The sequence below is a fragment of the Rhopalosiphum maidis genome, chromosome 2, assembly GCF_003676215.2.
Source record: "Rhopalosiphum maidis isolate BTI-1 chromosome 2, ASM367621v3, whole genome shotgun sequence".
Taxonomy (NCBI): Eukaryota; Metazoa; Arthropoda; class Insecta; order Hemiptera; family Aphididae; genus Rhopalosiphum; species Rhopalosiphum maidis.
Genome location: NC_040878.1, coordinates 36,057,165 through 36,084,981, shown reverse-complemented (window position 1 = coordinate 36,084,981; position 27,817 = coordinate 36,057,165). Strand labels below are relative to the sequence as shown.

The 27,817-nt window shown below is 26.9% G+C and overlaps 1 protein-coding gene across 1 annotated transcript in view; it reads left to right on the top strand.

Annotated features, from left to right (window-relative positions):
• The first annotated feature begins 9,055 nt into the window (after nt 1-9,055).
• The window catches only part of LOC113552863, a 72,741-nt gene continuing 53,979 nt past the window's right edge, over nt 9,056-27,817 (top strand). The window contains exon 1 of the mRNA XM_026955852.1: nt 9,056-9,529. Coding sequence (XP_026811653.1) covers nt 9,056-9,529 — 474 coding nt within the window. The remainder of the gene's footprint in view (nt 9,530-27,817) is intronic.

Here is a 27,817-nt window from a genome sequence, read left to right as displayed (position 1 = left end):
TTTTTTTTTTATTAAAATATATTTACAGACTACAATCTAGTATACATAATAATAAACAATAGTAACATAGATTATAGAAAATTAAGAACAATGGCATGAATGATCTTATAACTTATACGAATTAAATAAAACATATTGTATGAATAATTAAAATATATTAGATATTTTGTCTAGGTATTACATACGGAATCTTGTCATATTTAACTTAATTCTGTGCGGCGTATATTTATTTATTTACATATATTTTACCAAAATGCTTATCCATAGCTAATTGTTGGTCGGCCATAAATTTGACCTTACCGCGAAAACCTCTCGGCGTCCGCAATCGCTATTTTTAGTATAAAACAATTATTTTGCCAAAGCCACTCCGTGTGTCTTTGCGGACGCTCAGCACATATTATATAATAAATAAAACGTACACGCCGATGCAAACGATATTCGGTTAAATTTTATTGGTTTTAGGTGTGAAAATAATAATTTATGAAAATGGCATTGCGGTGGTTTCGTATTGGTGGCTGTAATATTGCTGTTAAATAATATACGAGTACCTATGCATACAAAACACCTGTACCTATATATATATAGGTAATAACTAATATGTAAAATACGTGTATTACGTGTTCGCTAACTTAGTCAAATGTACATTATATTAATGGTTGCAATTTACGCGGGCGGGAGAGAAGTCTCGGTAGTCGGCCGTTTCATATACAATATAATAATTAAATATATAATATATATATTATATATACATATAATACATGGGCGGCCCGGGCATTTGTTATGACCCGGTTAGATGTAATTGCGTTGGTGCGGCCGGGAATGGTGGGCGACGTGCAAAATTGTTTCAAAGTCAATATATGTATAATATACATTTTATGGTCTCATAAATCTTTGTAGCCTTCCTGCACCCGAACCCCGTCAGTCTATTATATTTCTCGCCTGCTATATCACAGCCCGTTTAATATACATCACATCATGGCGCGCAGCGGCGAGAAAGGCGCAATATAAATGTATAATATTAGTATGCTCAATATATATCATATATTACATAGTCTGTTTATAAGTAGACAAGTCTTAGACTTATATTATTATCCCTTGAATAGATCATAAAACGATTTTCCAATTTCTTCATATAACTTTCCATTTTTTTCTATAGCTGGATTTGACTGAGTGTTCCCAAAATATGTTAAAAATATAAAATTATATAGTGTGAAACCAATCTACATTACGTTGGTATTGACTTATAAGACACTACTATAATAATTTAAATATTTTATACATATATCGATATATTATTCAGTTTACATAATGCATAAAGACGTTGAATTATTGTACCTACAAAAATAATTACTCTTTATTCTATAGGGCATGCGAATATTAAGACGTGTTTTGTCTTTTTTGCAGTGTTATTTACGAGTAGATCACAGTGTTTTAAATTTTGTATCGCTAAATATATATTTTTTCAAATCATTAAATAATCAATAGAGTATTATATAGGTACTTTGTAAGCTCCTCGTCTTATAACATATATACCGAGTATACCTATTCGCCAATTATGTGTATTATATATTAAAGTCTTAACGTACTGCTGACGTATAAAGTGACGTTATAGTCGTTATAGTCGAAGTGCTCGCGGCTTTCTAAAAGGCATGCCGGCACATGTATACATAGGTAGCCGATCTATAGGAGGAGAGAAAATCGGTAGTACAATTATATATGTATATAATAAACATTATACGCATCGTGTATGACGTTATATTATAATATGATATATAGTTTATGATACATCATGTGGGGTCCTGCGGGTAAAAAGTTTACGCGAAGAACCGCGGCTGACGTATGTTATGACTACCTGTAGACACACGAGTACGTCGAATAATAATAGTAATAATAATAATAATAATAATATGTATACAACGTGTGAACGAGTTAAATTGCCCGACGATTCTCATATACAAGCATATACGTATAAGCATAAGCATGTTATAATAACAATGTTTCCGGTTAATCCGAATTTTCGATCCCTTGTTTTATGAGTTAAGTACGACGTACTACGTTATAAAATAATGTTATTTAAACCACTCTATATTTATACATAGTAATTGTACACAACAATATCTATACGACCATGTACATTCTACATAATATATTCTATACTTACACACACCGCAATATACACCTGTACTATATCGAAGTTGTGTATATACAATACACAACATATAATACTTGTAAATACTAAATAAGAGACACAAAGACTTTTCTGGAGACGCGTATAATATTCGTATTGCTGCAGGATATTAATCATTTAAGTAGTGTAATGTATAGCTAATCGCACGTCGTTTTTAGCATTATTCGCCTGTTTATTTACAATACGTATAATCAACACTCTAGACGCTCTAGTAATCCATAGGATCACTAATTAACTCTAGTCAACTGCAGTTGTGAGGGATCGAAATTATGAAACAAGATATAATTTGAATTTTACCGTACAGACCTAATTGTTTTAAAGTTTTGAACAATTTTATTCGGGCGATTTACTTACTACAATAATATTACAGTTAATATAATATGTTATATCTAATGAATATCACATAAATGCTTAAATATTTAAATGTTTCAATTTAATAACTAATTAAATTTTAGATTCTAAGCGAATAAGTGTATTCGGTCTTTTGTTTTACGATACTCGTGTGTGTGTGTTTTTTTGTATCTGACGAGATACGAAACTTTTTGAAGCTTTAGTGTTGAATACTGATAGTGGTTTCTGGCAGAAAATCAACATATACATATATTATGATAACAATAATATAAGTACATTATAACAAATCTATAAAAATAGTTGTTGTGTTGAAGCCTGATTGAAGGCATGTCTCCATTCTATAATCAGAGCCGTTTTTCATATAAAATTTATATAATTTATCATTAAATTCAAATCTAACATATCCTTTAAATCTATTAAATACAAAGTACACTTAAAATCTTCTTCATTGTAGAGCGAGTTCCCAGGTTTTTCTAATTTAAAAGTTAAATTTTCAATACAATTTGCCTATATCTATTGTTTCTATGCAATACTATTTAATATACTCTACTAAAAGTAAAACTAAATACTAATATAATATTTATATGACGTATTCATTATATAAATAAAAACAAATCGCTTTAAAATGTAACTTATTATATGTAAATGTTAGTATACTATTGTACTAAATACTTATATAGTGTATTATATAATTTTATATTAATTAGTTATTTAGTATGAATAGATGTAAAATGTGTTGAAAATTATTTATATAATTTTTATTTTCCTTACAGAATAGAATAGAATTTTTTATTTTAAACTTTTAAATTTATAGTGATATAGAACAATGAATAAACAATAAACTATTGTTGTTCGAAACATTTATTTTTTATTTATAAAAGACATTTACAATATCTGTTTACACAATTAACGAAATAATTAAACAAGTTAACGTTTGTACAATACTTGAAAAACACGAGGGAAAGGAACATCCATTGACACTTCCAATAATTTTTTTTGTATTTTGTATTTTTGTATTTTTTTTTTATTAGTTTTATAATCATTAATTATTAGCTAAGTAATCATAAGTTATACTTATAACTTACAGATATGTGGATTTTACGATAATTATTATTCAGTTTGACAGTTTGTGTTATAGACTTAAAATAGTCTATAGATTCGATGACTACTGATTTGGGAGAGGTTGGGTGGGCTGCAGTCACGGTGCCTTTCAAATTTGGGGCCCCCACAATTTAGTAATTATTTAAAGATAAATATTAATAATAAAATGTATATATATATTAAAAAATATATTATATAATAGGAACTTTATTTTAAATAAAATAAAATTATTATAATTATACTAATTAGTAATTAGTTTATACTACATCAACTATATTTACTAAAATACCAATATCTAATAATAGTTAATACTTTTTAATTGTTTTTGGTATCCTCATCAGTATACCTAATCCAGAACCTAAAATTCATCAACAAGTATAGATGATAACATTTGGAGAAAAATAAGTAATAAGGAAGGAAATTTGAGCATAATTAAACATTACATAATTATTGAATTATGATAATTAACTAATTATAAAAAGTATAATAAAAATTTAAAAATATATTTTTATATTTTTTAATTGTGCTACGTAAAATAAAAAGACCTAATTGTAGGCCATCTTTTAGAATCTTAATAATTTCAATTATTTTTAAATTTTTAATGTATTTATTTTATTTTTAATACTCAGTACTAATAGTCCAATACTAATGTTTGAATAATAAATATTTTAAATGCATATTTTTAGATATTGTATGCATATATCCTGGGATTTAATGCATGTTTCAGCGCTTATTTTGGTGTTTATAAGTGCTATAAGTTCCTTACCTTGATTATAACTAACTTTGTTAAATATTTTTAACTATCCACCCAAAAATGTGACTATATAATTTTTCCACCAGTACTGTAAATTTATACATTAAAGCATTTAAACGAAAGTACCAGAAATCCCTTTTTTAATAGTAGATTCAAACATTTTTATTACTAATATACACTATACTATACATTAGTATACATTAAGTAACACTTTATGTTGCCAAGAAGTAACAATATTATTATTATTTGAATATATTATATTGATCATTTTTAAAAGTATTTACAATTATATTTAGCGTAATTTATAACGTAAACGGTAATTATTACTTATTAAAATATATTAGAAATATTACTGCAGAGTTCTAATATCTATCATATAATATCTCATTAGTTCACTTTCCAGTTCAAGGTAGTGTTAAATTTGGAATGATTATTAAGTTTTTAAATGAGTTATGAGCATTTTTAATTTACGCTATGATATTACGCATAACTTGCTAAAAAATTGAACTATCGTAAAATTTAACATACAAACACAGATAATTTTCTTACCATCAAGTTTTATAATAGGTTGGGTTCACTCTAATTTTTTAAACTGACGGAGCCAAACGTGATCTGCCGAGCGTAAATTTGCTATGTTACGTACTTGTAAGATAGAGACAACACATTCGGGTGTGACGCCCACTTAAATATAATAGTTGCAGTACATTATAGGTTCAATATTTTAACTTAACTAAAAAATAAATTATAATGTTATGTAATTCGTCAAACTTACAGTTTTGTTTCAAGGAATTTATTTTCGTATTGATTAACAAAAATAATTTTATCCTGCAGATTATTTTGATGAAAATAAAGTTTCATTACATATAAGAATCTTAAAACATCTTATAAGTGTAATAACTCAATTCAAATCTTAAGTCTCACTAGAATCTTTCTACAAGTGAAAACTATTTAATTAAAACTGTAACTGATATATATACATATATACACGCACATACACACACATGGATAAAAGAGACTTTTAATACTATTTGGTTAGAAAACTGTTTAAAATTGACGATAGGTTGGATTCAGACATATATATTATATTGTAACAGTATAGATCCGTGCATTGAATAGTTAATAATGAAAATTGATTCTTGTTGATTTAAAGTAAGATAAACCCAATACAAGACACAATATAGTCAGCTTTATAAGAGTTCAATGGATTTAAGAAAACTTTTATAAGATTGTTTAGGTAGATACTTTTACATTACAATCGATACTATGAATACTCGAATACAAACATCATATACCACATAAAAATGTTATACGATTTGAATAATTTTAACTAGAATAGGTAATCATTCAAAATTTAAATCTAAAAAGTTTAAATGTGTGTATATATTATTTTTAATGAAAACGCATTTAAAGCACGTATTGCGCATTTCAAAACGAATAGATTATTTGACTACTTATTTTAACTGACGACAAAGAAGTTTTTACTTATTTTTTAGCAATTAAAGTAGGATCCACTTAATCACTATACGATGATTGGGTGATTTTTATGACTTTTAACCAGTTATTCGTTTTACCCAAAGAATTTTATTTGATTTGATATCTCGGTGAATAACAAGTAAATTTTTACATATACCAAATAGTATCATACGGTCTACACGAAACATATATCATTGAGTATTATACCTTAACTACTCCAATAGCCTGAGATTATTATAGATAGATATATTACATTTATAAGGGCGAATTAAGCTATATGGTGGTCGGTGTCCCAATGATAGAATATATTGTGGAGGTCTCAAATAAATAAAAAGGAAAATATATCATTTGATTATCGTTTAGCTATATTAGAGATAGTTCTTCAATTTTGAATTCGTAAAAACCGAACACACTATATTCACTACATAATGATAAAAACTAATTATATTTTCTAAACTACAACCTTGTGTACTCTTAACTTTGTACAGTATAACATTTTTTGCAGTGCCGTTATTCTATACGCCCAAACAATAAATGACATATATCATTGATAATTGTTTTTAACGTATAATTTGTCATAGAGTGTAGACCGTGATAGCAATAATGTGATTAGACTTATAATTCTTGATCCAATAACCAATAGTGTACAGTGGCACAGATTGAGTAGATTGAGGTGTAATAAAATAGAAGAATTTTATAATGCCAACAATTATTATTGAAATAACTAAATTAAGAAGTACTTACTACTATAAAATTATTTTTAAGTTACTATTAACATTGTCAGAAATTCAAAATTTATTAGTATGAAGTATTATAAAATTATATTTAAATTACCAGAAAAATTGTTCAAATAACTAAACTATAGAGTGCAGGGTACTATAAAATAATGTTCAGATTACTATAAATATTGTATAAATAACTAAATTATAAAGTAGAGAGTACAAAAATGTATAGTACATAATACTATATTTTTATTCTGGATAACTATAAAGTCATAACTACAAATTTGAAATTTGTAGTAAATCTAATAAACTACAATGTTACCTGGCGTATAGTGTAGGCAAAATAGATATATTACTGCAGTGTTATTATGTTGCCGATAATTATCAAGGTTTATAGATTATATTATATATTATTAGACTATAATCTATAAACCTTGGATAATTATATCATATTTAGGTAATTATTTTTATAACAATAGGTATCATTAAATTTTATAATGATATAATTCACGAATTACATTAGACTTATGCAAAAATATTAAGTATTAGGTTAGTTATTTATATTACTTATTTCCCAATGATGACAATGAAAACAACAATTGTGTATACATTAAAATAGTGTATGGTCAAGTCAACTCAGTAAAAATATGTAGTGCAGTATTAAACTATTAATATAGGTATAAATAAATATATAATGACTCTATGATTTAGTTATAATATTATACATTGGGCACTCGGGAATAAAATATGCGTCAATATATCTCCCGGTTATCAGATTATACATGATAATTAATATTTCTTTAGTCTTAAATGTTAATTTAATTTCTCATAATAATAGTAATAATAACTTACGCAAACATCTATTCTTCCGGTTAAACAGCTAACTATGGCATTAATGGAGTGTAGACCGCCATCGATAATGAATGTTTTTTTTCCAAATTTAACGCTACCTTGAACTGGAAAGTGAACTAATGGGATATTTTATGATAGATATTAAAACTTTGCAGTAATATTTCTAATATATTTAAAAAAATAATAACTACCGTCTATGTTATAGATTACGCTAAATATAATTGTAAATACTTTTAAATATTATCAATATAATATATACAAATAATAATAATATTGTTACTTTTGGGCAACATAAAGTGTTATGTGGTGTACACATGTAAACATGTATTATAGTACTTACAATTATATACATAAATATAATTGTTATACATATTAAAGAAAAAAGTCATGGGGAATCTACCCCCCTCGTCCTTCCCCGTTTGACCGCCACTGGGGTAGATTAAGAATAGTAAGCAAACTCTAAATTCTTACAATATAGTCCCTAGGAGTCAATGCTATTGATTATATTTTAAAAATGTTACCGATTTATATTTATTTTTTGAGGAAATATATTATTATTATCGACAAATTTTACTATAAAAATGTTTTAAATAATTAAGCAGGACTGCCAGGACTAGACGTTAGTCATTAGGGGTTCATCATTAATAAAATATAAAAACTCAAATTCGGCTTAATTCGTTCTAGAAAAAAAATAAACGGAAACTGTCATAGATTCATAGGTCATAAGTATTACTTATAGACATCACAAACATCTTATCCATAAGGTTAAATATTAATGCTAAACACATAAAATTAAAATAATCTGTTGATGTATAATTTTCTTTTTATTATAAAATTAATAGTATTTTTAATATCAATCAAATTTATTGTAACCTACAAATAATTTTTAATAATTAATATCGTGCGCAGTAAGCAGTTAATATCTTTATAGTTCCTCTGTTATATACAACAATACAACATGAGTTTTGTTACCTATGTGCTGACTCTGGACTCCTGTCTCCTAGAGTAAATCAGTAAAATATGCCTATTGGCTATTGCTATTGCACAATACTAATTCATCATAGCCTGAATTAAAATCATAATATTATTTATTCGATAATGATGGTTAAATGTAAAAACAATTTTACACCCTAATAAAGTAACCCGTCAACTTAAGATTGTCTACGACAAATGTCCCAAAGAAATATATCAGTGACTGCTGGTAGCCGGTAGACAAGACATATAATACCTACCGTATAGTGTAATAAATAATAATAATATTATAATCATTATAATCCAACAAATAATGCGTGCGATTGCGACGTCTTACTGGACAACGGCACGGTAGCGACATCTGGCTGTGTGGTTCGCGACTGCACCGAGAATGCCAATATGTCCTCCGGTAGAATGAGATTAGGCCGCACGCGTTGTTATCGCACTTTGGCTGCAGTGTTAACCGCACAGAATCCGCGTAAAGTTCACTGTCGTCGATCTTCCGCGTCTTTTTCACAATCCATACAGTGATTTTCTAATTTTTCATGGTCATCCCAAAGTTATGCGGCGCGCGCGTCGACCCGAACCGTTCGTGTTAGCCGTCTGTGGTCGCCGTCCGGGCTGCAGTGTATACGCTGTCCAATGACCACCAAAAACGGTAGCAACATCGTAGTCGAGTGGCTTCGGTCCCTGCATCTGGGCCAGTACGCCGATTCGTTCCTGGATAACGGGTATGACGACCTGGAGATCTGCAAGCAGGTCGGCGATCCCGATATGGACGCCATCGGCGTGTTCAACCCGTCGCACCGCAACCGGCTGTTACAGTCCGTTCGCACGCTGCGTGAGGAGGGCGCTGCCAGTGTTTATTTCACACTCGAAGAGTCTGCTGCGATACAGGAGGAATGCAAGTACTCTACCTCCAAAGAGCAATGTTCCCCCAGCCCAGGCCACTCGTCGGGCAGCAGTACACAAGAGCTACAGCAAGTACATTACGATGAGTACGAGGAAGGAAAGGCTGAACTAGTCAGAATACCTAAACTTCAGCTGAAGCTGTTGCTTAAGGACAAATTATTACAAGATGGCATTAGACTCAGCTCTCAACCGTATACCACTCAGGTAAGTGTTACCTATTATATTATATTGGTATATCTATCTCCCTAATTAAGTTATATTTGCCATAAGTCACAAGTATGTTGATTATTGAATGGTAGAATCCAATATGTAGATTGATTGAAATCATTCTAAGTTTTTATAATACAGTCAGTGTTAATATACACCTCTAATCGTCATATAGACTAGAGTATGTCCAGTTAGCATAGTTATAGGAAAATATTTATCTGGTCCAATACTGTCTGTGTTATGGACATATAAAATTTATTAAACAACATTTTTATAGAAACATTTAAATTTCTAAAAATTGATTGTACCTATCTTGCAAGAAATTGTTAAGCCTTGCAATTTTTGATAAGTAAAGAACGATTAAAATAAATGGTAAACATCTGCGCCAATATTCTACACATTTTCTTCTTCCAGTAAAAAAAAACATAATACTTCATACTTCCTACTTCCTATTTGATCCTTCTTCTACCATACAAGCTAAATTATTGCATTTTTATTTATTATTTGTATTATCTTAATTATACCAATAAAAAATAAAAAATAAAGTTCTTTGGGTATTTGATACGTTGATGATCTTAAATTTCCATTTAAAATGACATAACTATTAAGATGATAAAAATGTTTTTAGATAGTTTACACAATTTGTGATGTTATAATATGGGTACATAATTCAGGAACATGTAGAAATTTAAATACTTTATCTAGTTTTTTTGAATCTAGAAAACTTCTAAAATTTGTGTTGTATAAACGTTTAAGATACTTTGGTTTAATACAATGTGAAAAAAGCAAAATCTATTAGTACTTGTGAATATGTGAATAACTGCTCACCTTGTTGATCACCTAAAATATGACACTTGTAAAATCTCAACTGAAAAACAAATTTGAAATTAGAAGTCTAGATAAAAGAGTAAATTTAGTATTTATATTGCTGTTCTGAAACTGTCGACTACTTAAAAAATATAAATAGCCAAATAGGTATACCGTCATTATATTATTTATACTAAATAGGTGCAATTAGTTTTTAAATATTTTTCATACTTTGAATTTTGCAACAAAACAATATTTATGGAAATTTACAAATTATATTTATTAGTTAAAAAGAATTAAATCAATAAATAGTATTTTTGCATAAAATACCAATTATATGTAATTGTTATGACTTATGTTAAGAATTTAAAATTATTCATATTTTGTTTGTTTAAAACGTTTTATTTTATGTAACAAAAATACCGTTTAGCGTACAAATAGGTAATTTATATGTTATTTGCAGTGAAGGTATTATGTATGTCGTATAATTAATTATTAAAAACAATTGACAATACCTAACTGTTATGTTATTATATAGGTATATACATAGAGTTTTATTTTTACAGGTGCATAATTAACATACGATTTAAAAATTAAATTATAATTCGCTATTTTTCAAAACTAAGTAGGTATAGTATAGAACCATTAACCTATGGTGATCCACAGTTTGAACTCTTCATCAAAATTTAAATAAGTATATCGAATCATTAAACAACTAAAAACTAATTTTATTAAAATTAAAATTATTATTAATTAATTGTATGAAAAAACTGATTAAAATTAAATACCTATTTTACATTTTTATTTACTAATAATCGCTTTCGAGTATACACGTTAATAAATAATGTCAATACTTTTTTATTACGATTTTTCACTATTTAAATGTCGGGAGAAATATATTTTTTTATACAATAACAAGAATATATATATATAGTCGATATAAGAGTTGGAGCTTTTTAGTTGATTACTATATTTTTGTACCCAATGTAAAAATGTATAATACAATATACATTTCCATTAGGTATTTAAACATATATAATAATCGAAACCGTACCTAATTCATTAATTTAATAAATTAAACAATCCGGATTTAATGAATGCAAATGTTTTCTTGTTCTCCAATTTTCTATTATTTTTTCGTTTTGTTTAGAAATTTATCATATTATGATATTATGTATATATTTTTGTCATTAATGGTCATAAGAAAAAGAATTTCAGAGTTAACTATACAATATTTTGTTCAAGTCATAATTTTCTTTGGTCATTTTCAATGTCATCAACTAAAGCCATCATTTTATCTGTAGAAATCTTAACGTCTTGTCTGGTCCTACCCTTTTATTTTTAATACTTATTAACCAATGGCGCCATTCCAAGTATTACATTTTTGTTCCTAATGCATTTATTGGATACTTTTATTTTCTCATGTACCTAAATACATATTTGATTATTATAACAAAATAATAATATTAACAGCTAGGTACTTAAACGAAATAATTAAAAATACAAACAATGATAGTTGTTTATTATTGATGTTATTATATGATATTTATATGATAAAATGTATGTTGTAATACCTACTTACGTTATAAAAATATATAAAATTTATAATTATAATATAGATTAGTATAAATAAATGTTATTTACGTTATATTATAAATACTATCAAAAAGATAACTGGTCTTAATTAATTTGTTATACTTCTATTGAATTATTTTCTTTCATTTCAAATGCCATCGCGGTTAATATCAAGAATTTTGATATACGTGTATTAAATTATCATTAAATTATTTATTTATTTTTTTGTTCACCAGTTAATTCACTGTATTAGTGTCTAATTGCTCGACCCCCAAACACGGATCTTAAAAACCAGTCTATCAGCTTTTTTTCATCTATTGAACAATCCTTGTCATTTGTGAAAAGGAAGCTGTTAATCAGACGGTTTCGAAGAAAATCTCAGATATCTATTGCCTATGTTATATGGTTCTTCTCTTTAGCTTGTAATAATAATATCAGTGTAGACTTTTGACCATCTTTGAGAACTTGTTTTCTGATATAAATAATTAATATGAGCATTATACGAGTATGTGTCATGAATGTCTGTAATGATGATATACATTATATATCGTTTAATATTATTCATTTATTCGTAAATTGATCGTTGTTAATTATTTTTCTGATTCATTTATTATCACAACGTGTAAAATGTTTTAAAAATGACGATAAATTCTATGTTCTTGTAAGCTGCCAATTTATATTATTTCCATGTCAATAAAGTCAGTCGCGTTCTATCTGCAAAAAGAAGGTTCTTTATATTAACTGAGAGATGAGACAGATTGAAGTTATTGATTCTCAACGAATGAAAATAATGGATAAATTGCGTTTTCATTGTAGAATAGTCGATGCGCTCTCTGATAGTGTAGTAACATCTGCACTGTCAAATATCATGCAAATAATATCTGTAAGTATTTGTGTGACTCATTTTTTCATCGTTATTTTTTGTTGAAAGGCGAATTATTTGTCACTAGTTTTTCCTACAAAGAATAAATGTAAATAATTTATTAATTTTTTTTTTTTTAGATTAAAAATAGTAGATTGACTAAATTGTTTATAAACCAAAGACATTTATGTTTTAATTTGGGTTTTATCGATTCGTGTTCATATAAACAAAATATATATTGTAATGTTACAATATTTACAGGAGTAATGTACATTTATGCTTTTGGAAATTATAGATATAATTAACTTATATGTAAATTTATAAAATAAGATTTTTATGTACTTAAGAAAAATAAGCATTTCATTGAATAAATTGATTTAAACGATTTTTAATTAAGTTATATAGTTATCAACTGAAAAATCTAAATGTTAACAAATACTTTGTGCGAAAATCTTTCATAATATGAAATATTGTCGTAAAAACACAAACTTAATAGATAGGTTTTATTAGATTTTTGAACTACTTATTAAAAAGGCGAATTTTGTGTAATGCAATGTTTTAGTTGCTAAGAGCGATAAATAATAATAATAATAATACCTAATTTTTACATTTAAATTTTTTTCCAAATTGTTCAAGTATAAATAACCAATATTTTTGAATTTTAGTTTGACATTTTTTAATTGTTGTATAAAAATAAAAACAAATATAAATTGTAACTATTTATTTAATATTTTTGGAGAATCAGGAATAATTATATTTTTATTATGTCATGCATTATTACATTTTTTAAACTCATTAATAGTATAATACTTTTAAATATTGGTTCAATATTTAATATTCATTTTTCAACTACAAACTAGTAATCTGTTATCAACATATTTAGTAATATCAATCAAAGGTCAAATTCGATTTTAATAAAAATGATGTAATATTAATACAAATTATTATAATATATTTATGTACATAATATAACGTAATATTAATATCTAGTTATATTTAGTATAGATATATTTGTGTGTTGGTTACTATAATGTTTTATTAAACATGTTAAATACCTAACATATTTTTTTTTATTTAATAAATAAAAAGTGTGTATGGAAATGAGATTAGTACTTAAGGCGAATTTCTTTAACTTTGTAGCCAATTATCACACCTTAAAAGTTTGGTTTACCCTAAAATGGTAATTAATAAATATTTTATCAATATTCGGAATATTTCGTGGGTTTCTAAAAAATATTTAGAAAGTTCGAGAAATAGCGTTCTTTAAACTACCATCTGTCACAGATGATCTGTGTTTAATCTCCTATTTAAAGAGTGCATAATGAAACTTTTTAAGCATTAAAACTGACTTAAATGAAGTAGTAAAATATACGTATAGTATAAGTTTTTAAATAATATATTTTTAAGCATGGTAAGTGCAATTATTTTTTAATTATTTTGTTTATTTTATTAAATGGCTTATTCCCAAACACTTACACGATTATATTATTAAATATAATTATAATTTTCAAAAGCTTAAATATATAATTTTACGTCTAAATTTATAATGCATATATTAAAATTGATGGGTTCAATTCTTATAACTATTACATTAAATTGAAAGACGTTTTTTTGATGATTAAAAAAAAAGTTTTGTAAACTCGGATAACTTTTCATGAATTGAATGGAATTCAACTGAAATGGGTTTACGAAATGGGTTTGGCGAAGATTTCGATTAAAGAGACCAAGATTTTGGCACACTTAAGGGTACTTTTGTGATGTTTTCCTTCGTTTTCTTTCAAATTTACTTTCTAATTCTGTCAACGTATGTGTACTCTTCTTTGTGTATTTATATTGTAATATAATATGATGACTAAAATAATATGTATTATTTAAGTCAATTGGTTCATAGTAAGATGAATTATTGAAATTCGAAAATACTTAAGTTTATAACTTCCGAGATTTACTTTCCATACTTCCTAGTATAATTATAAATTTTTGCTCATTTTAATTTATTTTTACATTTGTTTATACCTGCATAAGACTAAATTTGCACGATATTAGGTACCTTAATTTTGTATGTTGAAATCATTTAACTATAATACATATATATTATTCGTCCTAAATTTTTAAGACTTGTTTTTTTGTGTTATATTATTAAAATGTAAGTTCTGATAATTTGATAAAACTTATTATTTTCAATTATTTCAATCATTCATACTGTTTATTTTGGTATGTATCAATAATAATATCTAAATCACCTATGTAGGAAACTTATTTATCTAAGCGTTTTCTATTAACCATATTTATAATTTCTAAATAATAAAACCATACTCATAAAAATGTTCTAATTTCTGAAATTGTTTAAGTTAAGTTAAAATTAAATATGGTTAACATTGTTATTTATATAAGCATAATAATATATTATATTATAAGCCTTATATTATATGTAAATTATGTTTGTGTAGAATAACTTACTAAATACTTAAACGATGTGCGTTTCCTTCTGCTAATTTCGTCAAATAAATTAGTAGTATTGTGAAATCCTGTTTTGACAGTAGGTGCGTGATGCGGTACATGTTCATCGACCCAGACTATTGTCACGGACTTGTGAATAATGTTTGATAAATGGAAATTGTATGCATTTCTGTATTAATTTAAATTTTAAAGTTACTATGTTTAAGGTTATTTGAATTATTTTTGATAAACTTATTACTCTACGTATATAAAAATTATTTTCACATTGGGCCAATTACAATTTTTCTTAGGAGGGGATTATAATTATAGCATATACATACATAGTATTCCATGTTTTAATTAACTTGACACTTTACTATGGTTCCTGGCCCCCTTATTTACACCACTGACCTATGTCAAGTTGTTGAAATCAAATTGTTATAGGGAACATGGTGAAACTTGCATTATTATAAGTTATTAAAATATGGTTGTTACTATAGTATAAATTATATTTTTTTTTACTATACCACGATTAACATCCTATTTCTGTTTATGTAAAATGTAAATACTTGTATTATTGTTATACCTATTGACTTTATGCGTTTTGTAATTATTATAAATGTATGAATCATTATATTAAGGAACTTAAATTATAAACAATGTAGTTTACTGAGATATACTATTTCATGTACATTGATAATAATGCATATACAAAATATATTATATGCTATGTTTAAAAAAGTGACTTTAAGACGTATGGTTTTCTTTAAGATATTATTTAAAATGTTTATATCGCCTATCGTTATTCCATCTTTCTTTCTCTTTTTACCATATAAAAAATATAAAAGAAGAGTGTTTGCATGAGATATATATTGTGTACGTATCACGGTAAGACTAGACAATTAATCTGAAGGCATTGGGTAGGTTTTAATGTATTCACGCTAAAGGGTCGGACATAAATCCCGGAACCTCTTATCGGAAGCCTGTCCCTTCCGGCTTTCTCGGAACGCTGATAGTGTCAAGATAGCTCTGCTTTGGTCTTTAAGCCTTTACACGCTTCGAGAATTTCAGTACCAAACTAAAGAGAAAATCGTTCAAACTGCTCGTTCGCACAATACGCATAAGTACGGTTTTACCCAAGTTTTGTCCAATGAAACCGCGAATGTTGTGTTAACATAATTAATTAATATTATAAACCAAAAAAAAATGTGTTATTAGTACCTTTATAACTCATACATTTAATATAATTTTGTTACTCACAAATATTAATATTTACTGTGTATTTAGTTTTTTAAACTAAATTTAAAACTTTCTTACTAGACTGAGAAAATTCAGTTATGTAAATATATTGCCAGTCATTGATTTGTGATTACATTTTCAATTAACAAGTTATTCTGTCATGTAAACGACTTAAGGTTAGGTTAGGTTAGTGTGTAGTATTTGAACAATTTTAATTGTAATTTATAAAAACTCTGGTAAAACATTTTTATTTACGGTTAAATTAAATATAAAACACTTATATAAATATGTAGTAAAGAATATGTTTTCTTTAATCATCATGTATTATGTGTCAAATCAGTTATAATAATATAATAATTATAAATTATTAACTAGAAAACGGTAGTATAAAATGTGCGTTTTAATTGTTTCATTAATGTTAAATTATTTCCAATTTATAACTAAATAGTTTATTATATGCGTTCACCTTTGTATACATTTTAATAGATAAATGGTACCTATTTAAATATTTTAAAGAAGAGAAATATTGAATGATGCCTTTGTTTATATTTTTAGAATTATAGGTTGGTTGCCAGACAATAGTATTATAAAAATGCATTTTATCCTTATGAACAAAAGCACTCTCTTATGATAAAACAATTATTATCATATTTAAATAAAATGACAATTGTTCTAGATATTTAGATTCGAGTAAAATTTTTTTTTTATAAATATATATTATTTATAATTCGCATCTCTTTTATGTCATTGTTTGTGAATAATGGTTGGGGCGAATGTCTTTGATATTTAAAAGTATTGTTAGCTATTTAAGTAATTAAAAAGTAAATATCTTTGGTGAAAAAAAAATTTAACATCTAAAAATATTTTCATTCAACAGAAATGTAATCTAGCACTGAAGTACATCCTTAGCTAATTATTTTCTTAAAAATTGTAACTTCCAAGCATACTTTTAGATCTTTAGCCGAGTAATGAATGTATTGGTTTTATAATGATATTTTTCTATTTCATTATTTTTTAGAGTAATAAAATTGCTTTAGTTATAAACTTGAAGGTGGTTCTGGTAGGAAATTGAAACTAATTGTACAGTAAGTACTCAATTTCACAATTACAGCTAAACTTGCTCTATGACAAGTTACATTCAACTAGGTACTATGGACTTATTTATACGACAGAGAAATTTCTATTTTTTTTATACTGTTAACATATTATTTAATTATATTCATACCAAATATTTAAAATAAGAGGTAAATAATAACAAGTGCCGTATAATGAATTAATTTCAAGGAGGAGGAGAGTTGAACACCTACCTACCCATATAAGCCAGGTAATAATAATTGAGCCCATTATAACATTTTTTATTTAAACCAAAAATTTGGAGAAAGTGGGTACTGCTCTGTTGTACATTAAGCGTTGAGTGGAACTCGCTATTGAGAAAAACACTGATGAATTTTGGAAAATTTGAATTCAGTGATAACCCATTTTATACGATGAAAAACGATTTTTAGTGAAAATTGTCTACATTTTGGTAATTATGGTTACTAAACAATTATTTTAATAGTAAAAATTCTCGTTTTTCTGTAAATTTTTGTTTGTTTTTCCAATAATAAAAAATTTTTTTGGATATTGACTTATAATAAGGTATTGTATATAAGGTACAAACTAGATCCAATTTGGAGCGGGTCCATTTTCCTTCAAAAACAAGATACCGTTTTCCTCCAATAAATAAAATCGTAATTCGTTGTCAGAATTTTAAATTAAAAATAAAAAAACAAATTAAATATTTCAAGTATAATTATAATAATATAAAATACACCTTACGCGCCGAACTTACACCGAAAAACAGAATGAATATATTAAAAAAATACGTACGTTGATAAAGATGCGTTAATCAATAAACAAAATAATAATAAAAAATTATATAATAATTAATAATTAGTGGTTGATGATAATGCAACCAGACAATATTTAAAAAATAAATTATAAACTATAGTAAAATCACTATAATCACTACAGTATATAATATATATTTTTATAATTATAGGACATTTTAAGCAACAAATGAATACCTGTTTAAAGAAAATAAAAATTAGAATAATATGAATAATTATTTTACTTTTTATAATTACATACCTATAATAGCGACCAGAATTTAATCAGCAGATACGCGTAAACTGTGAACCTTAGCATATTCTTCTTTATAATTCGGAACACAACACTGCGACACTGGATAAAATATTGGAGGAAAATAGTCATAATTTTAGTTAAAAATAATGGAAAATGGAAACCAATCTTTTATATTTTTGGAGGAAAACGGTATCTCGTTTTTGGAGGAAAATGGCTACCGCCCCAATTTGCTATCCAAAACTCGTAAGTAAACATTGAAGCATTTTATCGACTATTTATCTTGAATACACACATAATAGTAAAATAATAAAATAAATACATTCATCGCTCCGCTTTGAAACTAAAAATAATTTTTATTTATAATGATGTAATAGATAAAACTGATTTTTGGAATAACTTTTGTTCTAATTAATATTTTCAATTTTTTTTTATTTATCATTAAGAGGCTCTAACGCTACATGTATAATTTAATTTTTTTTATGTTTATTTTGATGGTAAAAATATTTATCTAAGTCAAGTAGTTTATTTTTTAGAATTTTTTTAAAAAATCAATATTTTTTGATTAAATTATTTTGAAACATAAAAACTTTTTAAAAAACATGATTTTTGAGAATTTGCTGACATGCTGAAATGAGTATATTTCTTAAATTATTCACTCATCATATATATTAACAATTTTTGTCATATGTTTAAGTAGAATATATATTTTTTTTTTTGTTCAAATTTATTTGTTACAACCTGCATATGTAACACTAGTAAAATTATACTCATACTTTATGAATGAAAGAATTAAATACGTGTTTTTTGATAGTCTAATTCCAAAATTCTATCCACATAAAAGCCTATTGAATTCTAATTTCGTAGATTATGTGTCGAACGATATACCTAATTCGTATACTATTTATAAATGTACAGAATGACTCAAGAAAATAATGTAAAACGAATGAAGGTTATATGCATTTAGTACATGTATCATTAAAGATTTTTTTTTTGATAATAGCTAATCAACAATCAATCCTGAACCCACCAAAAGAGGGCCAATTAACAGATCCTTTCAAATTTTAGGCTCCAATAGCAATAAAAAAAAAAAAAAAAAAATAGAGAGAAAGTAAGAAAAAGAGAAATATGACGTAGGGGTTATATTTGTACTACATACGAGTAAACTAATCTTCAACTCTAGGCACGTAAACTTCACAAATGACAGCTTAGGGTCTCCGGGGAGATTGAACGAGGGCGGCAGTGGCAGCAGCTATAGTAGTGTAGCAGCAAAAGCTAACAGAAACAAAATTATTATTCGACAATAGTATTCCTGGGGCCCTGCTGATAAATTTGACCCCGGCGCATACGGCAATCGTAAAAATTAATCCTAACACTTCGCGTTGTATAGCGCCGCCGTCACCCTCCACCGACTCGACCAGTCGTCACGTAAAATGTCTGCAGATATTTACATTATTTACAAAACGAATGCCTTTTCGTCCCTACTCTGCAGCAATACACTCCCAATGGTAATCGGCCTTAGACAAAAACGAATTGCACAAACATAAATTTTAACTATATACATTGAATAGTATGCTATATAATAATATACAGGTAGATGTAATATATTATAATGTGTAATATATTAAACGCATTTTGGAGGTGGTGTGTAAGTATCTTGGACTAATGAGAAGAGGCTGGGCAGAGGTCCTCAGTTGATGGAGCTAATCATGACGACCCTTATGTATATAATTGGAAAGTTACTGTGACGATGAGTCGGTGGGGTGGAAAGAAGGAATGAGGGTGCGAAGGGGTCTTTTTCCGCCACATCACTGTCGGTAATAATATTTCTGCTGGGAAATTTCGCAAACTGCTCTTTTGCTAACAACAACCTTCATTAGAAAAAACATTATGTATAAATGCGACTAATAATAAAAATGGAAAGTATGCACTTTATATTTTATATTTTTTTTAATTAACAGTACATAGTGAATGATTTATTTTAGGATTTAAGAGTATTTTTATTGGTTTCTTTTTGTCATATTGAGCTATGAACATTAAAGACATAAATATCTTTAATTTAATTCAAACAGTACATATATAATATTATAAATTATTACGTATAACTACCTAATATATAAATTACATATAAGTACCTAATAATATTTTTATATTTAAATCAAGTTTTAAAGATCATAATTTTGTTATTGTGTTAAATATTTACAATTTTAATTGTTTATTTTTTTGTTTATAGTACAATGTATTTATTTATTATAATAACGTTTGTTTAAAAATATGTGGGATATAATTTATAATATATTTTGCTATCTACTGTTTCTTGTTGTCTGATAAGAGTTTTTTATTACAATATACTTAGATATTTAATAATAATAATTTATGATAACAATAATATTGTTGAATAACGATGTCATGTATGTCATTTTTATATGCTTGATAAAAAAAATGTTCACTTACTTGTCTTTTTTGTTCATATTTTGGTATCTGGTTCCTAGCTGAATAGGATATTACTGTAAATTAATATTTGTTTTACATTCAAGTTTCTTTACTATTAGTTAAATAAAGTAATAAAAAATATTGATTACATTTTAGTTAGGTATTAATAAATTATCATTTATTATATTATTAATTATATTAATTGGTTTTATAATGATAGGTGTCGCGTGTGCATTTTTTTTTAGTAGAACCAACAATGTTCTGATATTTAAATTTGAGGGAGGCTTCTGGTAATAGATTGTATCTAGTTTATATTTTAGGGGATCAAGAGTACAGTAATTTAAAAATAAATAACCGAAGATACTTGATTTTTCATATTAAAATGTACTAGATTTGGAATATTATCAAAATATATTTGATCTTTTTTGATTTATTTTTAGTTGTGTATGAGTTTAAGGCTTAAAAATCTAACATCATGTTCCTTATAAGTTTTTATAGCTATAAAAATACATATAGACAAATTTATTTTTAAACATTTGTAATTATATTTTAATAAAGTTCTTAAAAATCACGATTATTTTCAAATTACCTATATTTTATACTTGAAAATAATATCTAATATTTTCAATTTTAATAGTTATGACTTGAAAATTTAATACAATATTTCTCGTGAGTTGTTCTTCAAGTAATCTTATAAGTACATTTATACGATTTTTTTTATGTACTTTTTTAGTTATAATTTTTTCGAAGTTGTTCATTTAAACGTGACTAATATAACGATTTAAGTTATTTAATTGTGATGCAACAAATATTATTCTTTAGGACTTGAAACTTTAAAGCAATATTGCTTTGTTTTATTAATTATCAACTTCTACAATTGTAGTTGACATTAAATTTAACAAAAGTTAGGGTTTTGTGTACAAATAATGAAGCTAATGTACATGAAATATTTTTTTCTTGTGTTCAGCATGTTATAGCTGAATTATTTCTTTACATTTTATTGAACTTTTCAATAAGATTACATACTCAATTTAGTATCTAATCTTTATTATTAATTTTTAAGTTCAAACGTTTGTTACAAAATCAAAATTGTGCATTATTAAGTTGGGTGTGTGTGGTTATTATGAATTGCACGTGCTTTTCATCAAAAGAAATATTTCCACCCTATAGATAATAGTTAATGACACTTGTATAAACTCAGTCAAACGCAATCCCGAGTGTCCTCGAACTCCCTGCCAGTCCCGGTTAACCCTATATGTGTGAAAATTTAAATACATCGCCACGGTGCGTATAATTATAAATTATTATTATTATTACAGAGGAGTTCAGAATTTACTATAGTTAAAAGCCACTTGTGCAAAAGTTTTTGGAACACCTTATGGCGTACGTACCCTACCGACCGCGTCGACGATTTGCCTGGTGCGCACCTGCTGGCGCGTTAAAAAATAATAAACGAATATTCATAAATGCATTTATCTTTTGCGGCGCAAGTATACCAGTGTTTAGCTGTGGATTGCTGACGCAATGTGCTTTACTCGCATAATTCGAGGATCGGCTATGCATATCCTTTTTTTCTGTTTTATTTGAGAAAACCCATTATGTCGCATGACCTAGACAGGTTAAACACAACTCTTGAGATGTAAAAAAATTCATATTTTCAATGGGACTCGAGTGAAAAAAGCATTCATTAATTTTTTTTAGTGCTCTAAACATTACCATTTCGAATGGATTGACATTATGCTAAAAAGGTCTTCATTTTTTTGTTTAAGACAATGAAGTCGGTCATTTTTCAGATTAAAACGGAATCCAAAAGATGTTATTTGAATTATTTGAATATTCTGTTTTTAACATTTTTTTTTTTAACGTACAAGACAGATTGCTTTAAAAAGTAACGAAAAAGCAAAAGAAAAACTTTATCCATTACTCTGGCTTATTAAGCATGGAAAAACTACGGATTCCATTGGCACCCCGTTGGCCAAACAGGAATGAAAAAAATTATTTTATTGGGTTTGTTTGGTGAAAAATAACGGCTGGGAATCTGTGCAGAATTAATTGGTTTTATTGCAAAAAGTTCCTATTAAACGATTTTCCAGACACCAGTAAAGTGATATTTATTCGTCGAGGGTTTGAAAAGTCCCTTCATCAATGACAGTTGGTTTGAAACAAATTCATTTTTGTATAAACACGCATGTATATTAAGCGAAAAATCTTGAATTTACGTGCAACAATGGCAAATGAAAAACTGACAGGTAAAGAGTCCTTTGAAATAAAGGTCGCTCACCGCTATCATTTTTCTTCGCTTTATAGTTTCTACACATTCCTGCGGCTATGTGTTTATGTACATACACTACATTACCGCCAGATGCCCTTTTTGCGCGCGAAGGTTTCGTGCGAACTCCACAACACTACAACCCCGAGGTGAAACGACGGAAAACCACCCGCACCCTTCCGTTATCACGCTTGTGTTATCCTGGAAGTCCGGACTGTTAATTTATTAAACAGGATAAGTCGGCCAAAAACATAAATAACATCGCGCGCGGGTTTCCTTTCCCTCAAAATTTACTCACTCTTACACACGCATGAACATATATATATATATATATATATATATACAAACAGGTTGATAGGTTGACATAACTATTTTCGCATGTCCGTCTGTCCGCACTTCTTTATGCTCGTTCGTATACTCACATCTCCACTATACCTCACCACCGTGATAGAATTTACGACTGATAGAACAATGCCCCGGTACAAAAGAGAGAAGAGATTATTTTAATGTTGTTTCAAACAGTGAGAGCGACATGGTTGTACCCGCTGCAAAGAATAAAATGAACGCTAGAACACTACCGTCGTGTCGGTCCACTTCTCTGGGGAAATTTGGCGCTGTGCTAACCCCCCTCCCCCTTCTTATATTCACATACACACACATACACGCGTGCAAGCGCTCACCATCCATTGGGGCCTAAAGTTGGGTAACACTGCACTAGGCTGTGTTGGCAATTGTTTTATCGTTTACTCCATCCCGAATGAATTTGGAATGTCAATTAAATTTTTTAACTCTGTGGATCGTTCTTTTATTTTTCAACAATTATTAGTTTCTTTTCGTAATAAGCATAATATATACGCCAAAATAAATCCTACAGTATAAATATTCGATGCTTTATATGATTTGGACATTAATTCACGGTTCCTGATATTGTTGTGACAGTGACACATATGTTTATTGTTATTTACATAATATTGTTTATTAAGAATTTACTTTTTAGTTATAATTGCTGCTGAGTATTTCGATGTACATATATTCTGTCCATTATTATTTTAAATTAAAACATTCTTGATTGTTTTTATTTTATAATAATACAAATTTCCATGCCATAGTATACGCTTATTATAATAGGTAACAATAATATGAAACGAGCGTTCAAGAATAAATACATGGTTACTAAGATAATTTTTGTTGAAATTTCAATGTTCAAGAATTATTAAATAGTTGTGAATTAATACAAGGCGATGGCATCCCTGTAGGAATCCAATATACAGATTTTTGCAAGGTTATAATATTCTAGAGGTTTCGTGTAGTTTTCAGTAAAATTCAAGCATATTCCAAAACTTATTTTAATTAACGTCCAAATTTAAGATCCTTAGTTAATAAAACTTTTGGTACTTTCTTTCTGCCCGAAACCCGATAAAGTGATTTATATAAAACTAAAAAAATCCTCATTGTTAAACAAATAGATTTATTTGGCATAATATTAAATATAGGTTACTTAAAATTATCAGATTATTTAAAATGTTGTTACGTACTGAAATCTTATACAACAGTATTATTATTGTTCGTTTGTTCGAGAAAAATCGAATAATAGCGTCCAAATATAAATAAAGCAGTGTACATTTTTACCTCATACATAATTATTTTCAAAAAGTTTATTTGTATATAAAAAATAATGTTTCGTTTCTTAGTACTTACTCGATTTCAATAAAATTGTAGGGTTAAATTGTTTAAGGTTTTTGGCTACATTGAAAAAAAATGTTTTTGTGGTTCATTCGACGGTGTAAAGATCTTTTTAACTACTTAACGGTTCGATGGAATACCTATACATTTATCCATTTTGAATTACTTTTTTTGTGCATCCACTTTATTGAACCATGAAATATTTACGGTTTTGTGTTTCTTCTTTCATTTTCTAGAAAAACCGTTACCATTATTGACGTATTTCTACAGCAAAAATATCTCGAGTGTTGTTTTGGAGTATAGTCATATCGACACTAGAATATTATGAAATAAGTTAAATGCAGTATGAATATCTCCTATATTGCCGTAATAAAATGCGTTTGTTTTACTCACTATTTGCTATATAATGATAAAAGCACATCAGCATCACACAGGCTACACGTAAGAAATAATATTTTATGTGGGATCTGGAGTGCACCTGCTCATTTTTCATAACAATAATAGAAGACAAAAACCATATTTCCCTCTGGCATTGTTATTATATAATGTCGGTTTTTTGACTACTTAAACTGTAAACTGCTACGTTATATTATGCGTTAAAAGAAAAATAACTGAATAAAAAAAACAATGACAACATTTTTTTACGTCTTGTTTACATTCAAATTCGTCTGCAAGATCAATTATTCAGTCAACGGCAGCGCTCGATGACAATAAGGGGTAAGAGTGTGGTTATAGCTGAAAAATTAATCCCCAGGGTCGTCTAGTTACTTACATGTACATGTGCTTACATGCTACTACAGTGGCTATACGGGCAGCAGCGATAGTAGAGTATATAGGCATAATCGAAATGTACAATGCTTGTTATTCATTTTTAAGGTCAAAAACTTTTTTCGCATATATGTGTGTGTGTGTGTAATATATATAGATCATGCGATTTGAATGAGATTTCGTTTGTGGTGTGAGAAGAGGGGGGTAGGAGAGTTGTTTTTCGAAAAATTAGAAGTCGTTTGTTCAAACGTCGTTACGATAACAGTGGCAGTGTCGTTTTATCTCTCCAACCGTTGAATATTAAGGGGAGGACCGTATTAAAACTGCGCGTAACCCAACAATGGAAATATGTGCGTGTGTGGACATTTTAAAGAGCCGAAGTAACAATGAGTGTCTATAAAGTAGGCGGATTACACGACGATGATAGCATATGTATGCGTAGTGTAGAGGTGTAGTAGAAAAATTAATGTGGGGTTCACGGCGATGGTCTTGGTGATAAATGACTTGTGTAAATTATACAAACGTGTCGTCGTCAGACAGCCACCAAGTTGTTCCCAAAACTGTTAAATAATAATAATAATAAAAATAAAAGGTTGGTTGGTATTGTTTATTATCATAGAATTCTACGTTAGGTTATGTATATATTATTTATCTATATATACAGGTAATGTACACTGATGTTTTTGATTTCATAATAAATTTGATTTGATATTGCAATGATTTAAAAACAATAATACATTTATATAGTATTAATACCCATTAAAAATAAAATAGATTTATTAAAATGATTTATATGCTCACTGATAAATTATTTTTATATTTTGTTTTTTTGAAACCTATAAGTTTTTTAAATTAAATGCATAGAAAATAACTAATTTAATATGTTTTTATTATAGCATAAAAATTACAAACAGTATTCTATCAACGAGCTTATACTTGTATTTTGAATGAGTACTAATGAGTATTATTAATAATAAATAGCCAGTGTTTCTGAATTTCAAACGGTTATAATATCATCATAATATAAATATACTAATTTAAAAATATAGAAGGTTTTTAATGTTTTTATAGTAAAATTTTATTTTTTCAATGATCATATAATAATATTAAATTAAAATAATTATGTAACAAATATTCAGTAGAATATTATCTGTGTGAAATATTACATATCGTATTAAAAACTTAACAAAGTTTTTTTTTATTTTGCTAAATTACATACAATTTTAGTTTTATATATTATCAGTTTTATTATACTTTTATCTCATATACTCTACTCGGTAATAAATAATTTGAAATATTAAAAAATATTACGAATCTGATTTTAATTTAAATTATCATAATGGTTAAACGACGAATGAAAACAGTATATTTCTCAATCTACATCTATTTGAAAAAATATATTATGGATATTCATAGTTTAAGTTGGATATAACGAATTAAATAACATGCATCTTTGAACGTGTACAACATACTTTTATAAACTCATAGGTATTTTGTTGTGTTATTGTTGATATGTATGAGGGTACGTACTGGTGTAAGTATATACATTTTACATTTAATTAAATACAAATAAAATGTTTTTATATATTTGATACATAACATTTTAAATTTTTAACATATAACTTTTAATAAAATGTTCAATGTTTGAATTATATATTAAATTTTGATTGACATCAACATTTTTAATAAAGTGTCAAATTATTCCAGTTTATATTAATTATCTTGAGTAATATCTTTATTTGATATTAAATTCTAAAATTTTAATGGTGTTAAAAAAAAAAAATAATTATATTTTTTCTCTTATATCTTTTTCATATTTTATTAGATATAAAGAGTGGTAAACCATTCTCGTATATGTATATTTTTTTGATTTTCTCCATAGTTTCTTTCATAATTGTAATGTAAAATCTATCGTCGAACAAATTGAAGAAATATCAGTTATTATGTTTTTTTTTTTATATTTATAATAAAACTTCGAAAGTCGTTTTTGAAATTTAATAATATTATCTTTGTTTTTAAATTATATATACATTTATAATGTAACTTTTCAAAGTATTATGTTTTTGTCAGTTAAATCGTTCAATCTTAAATT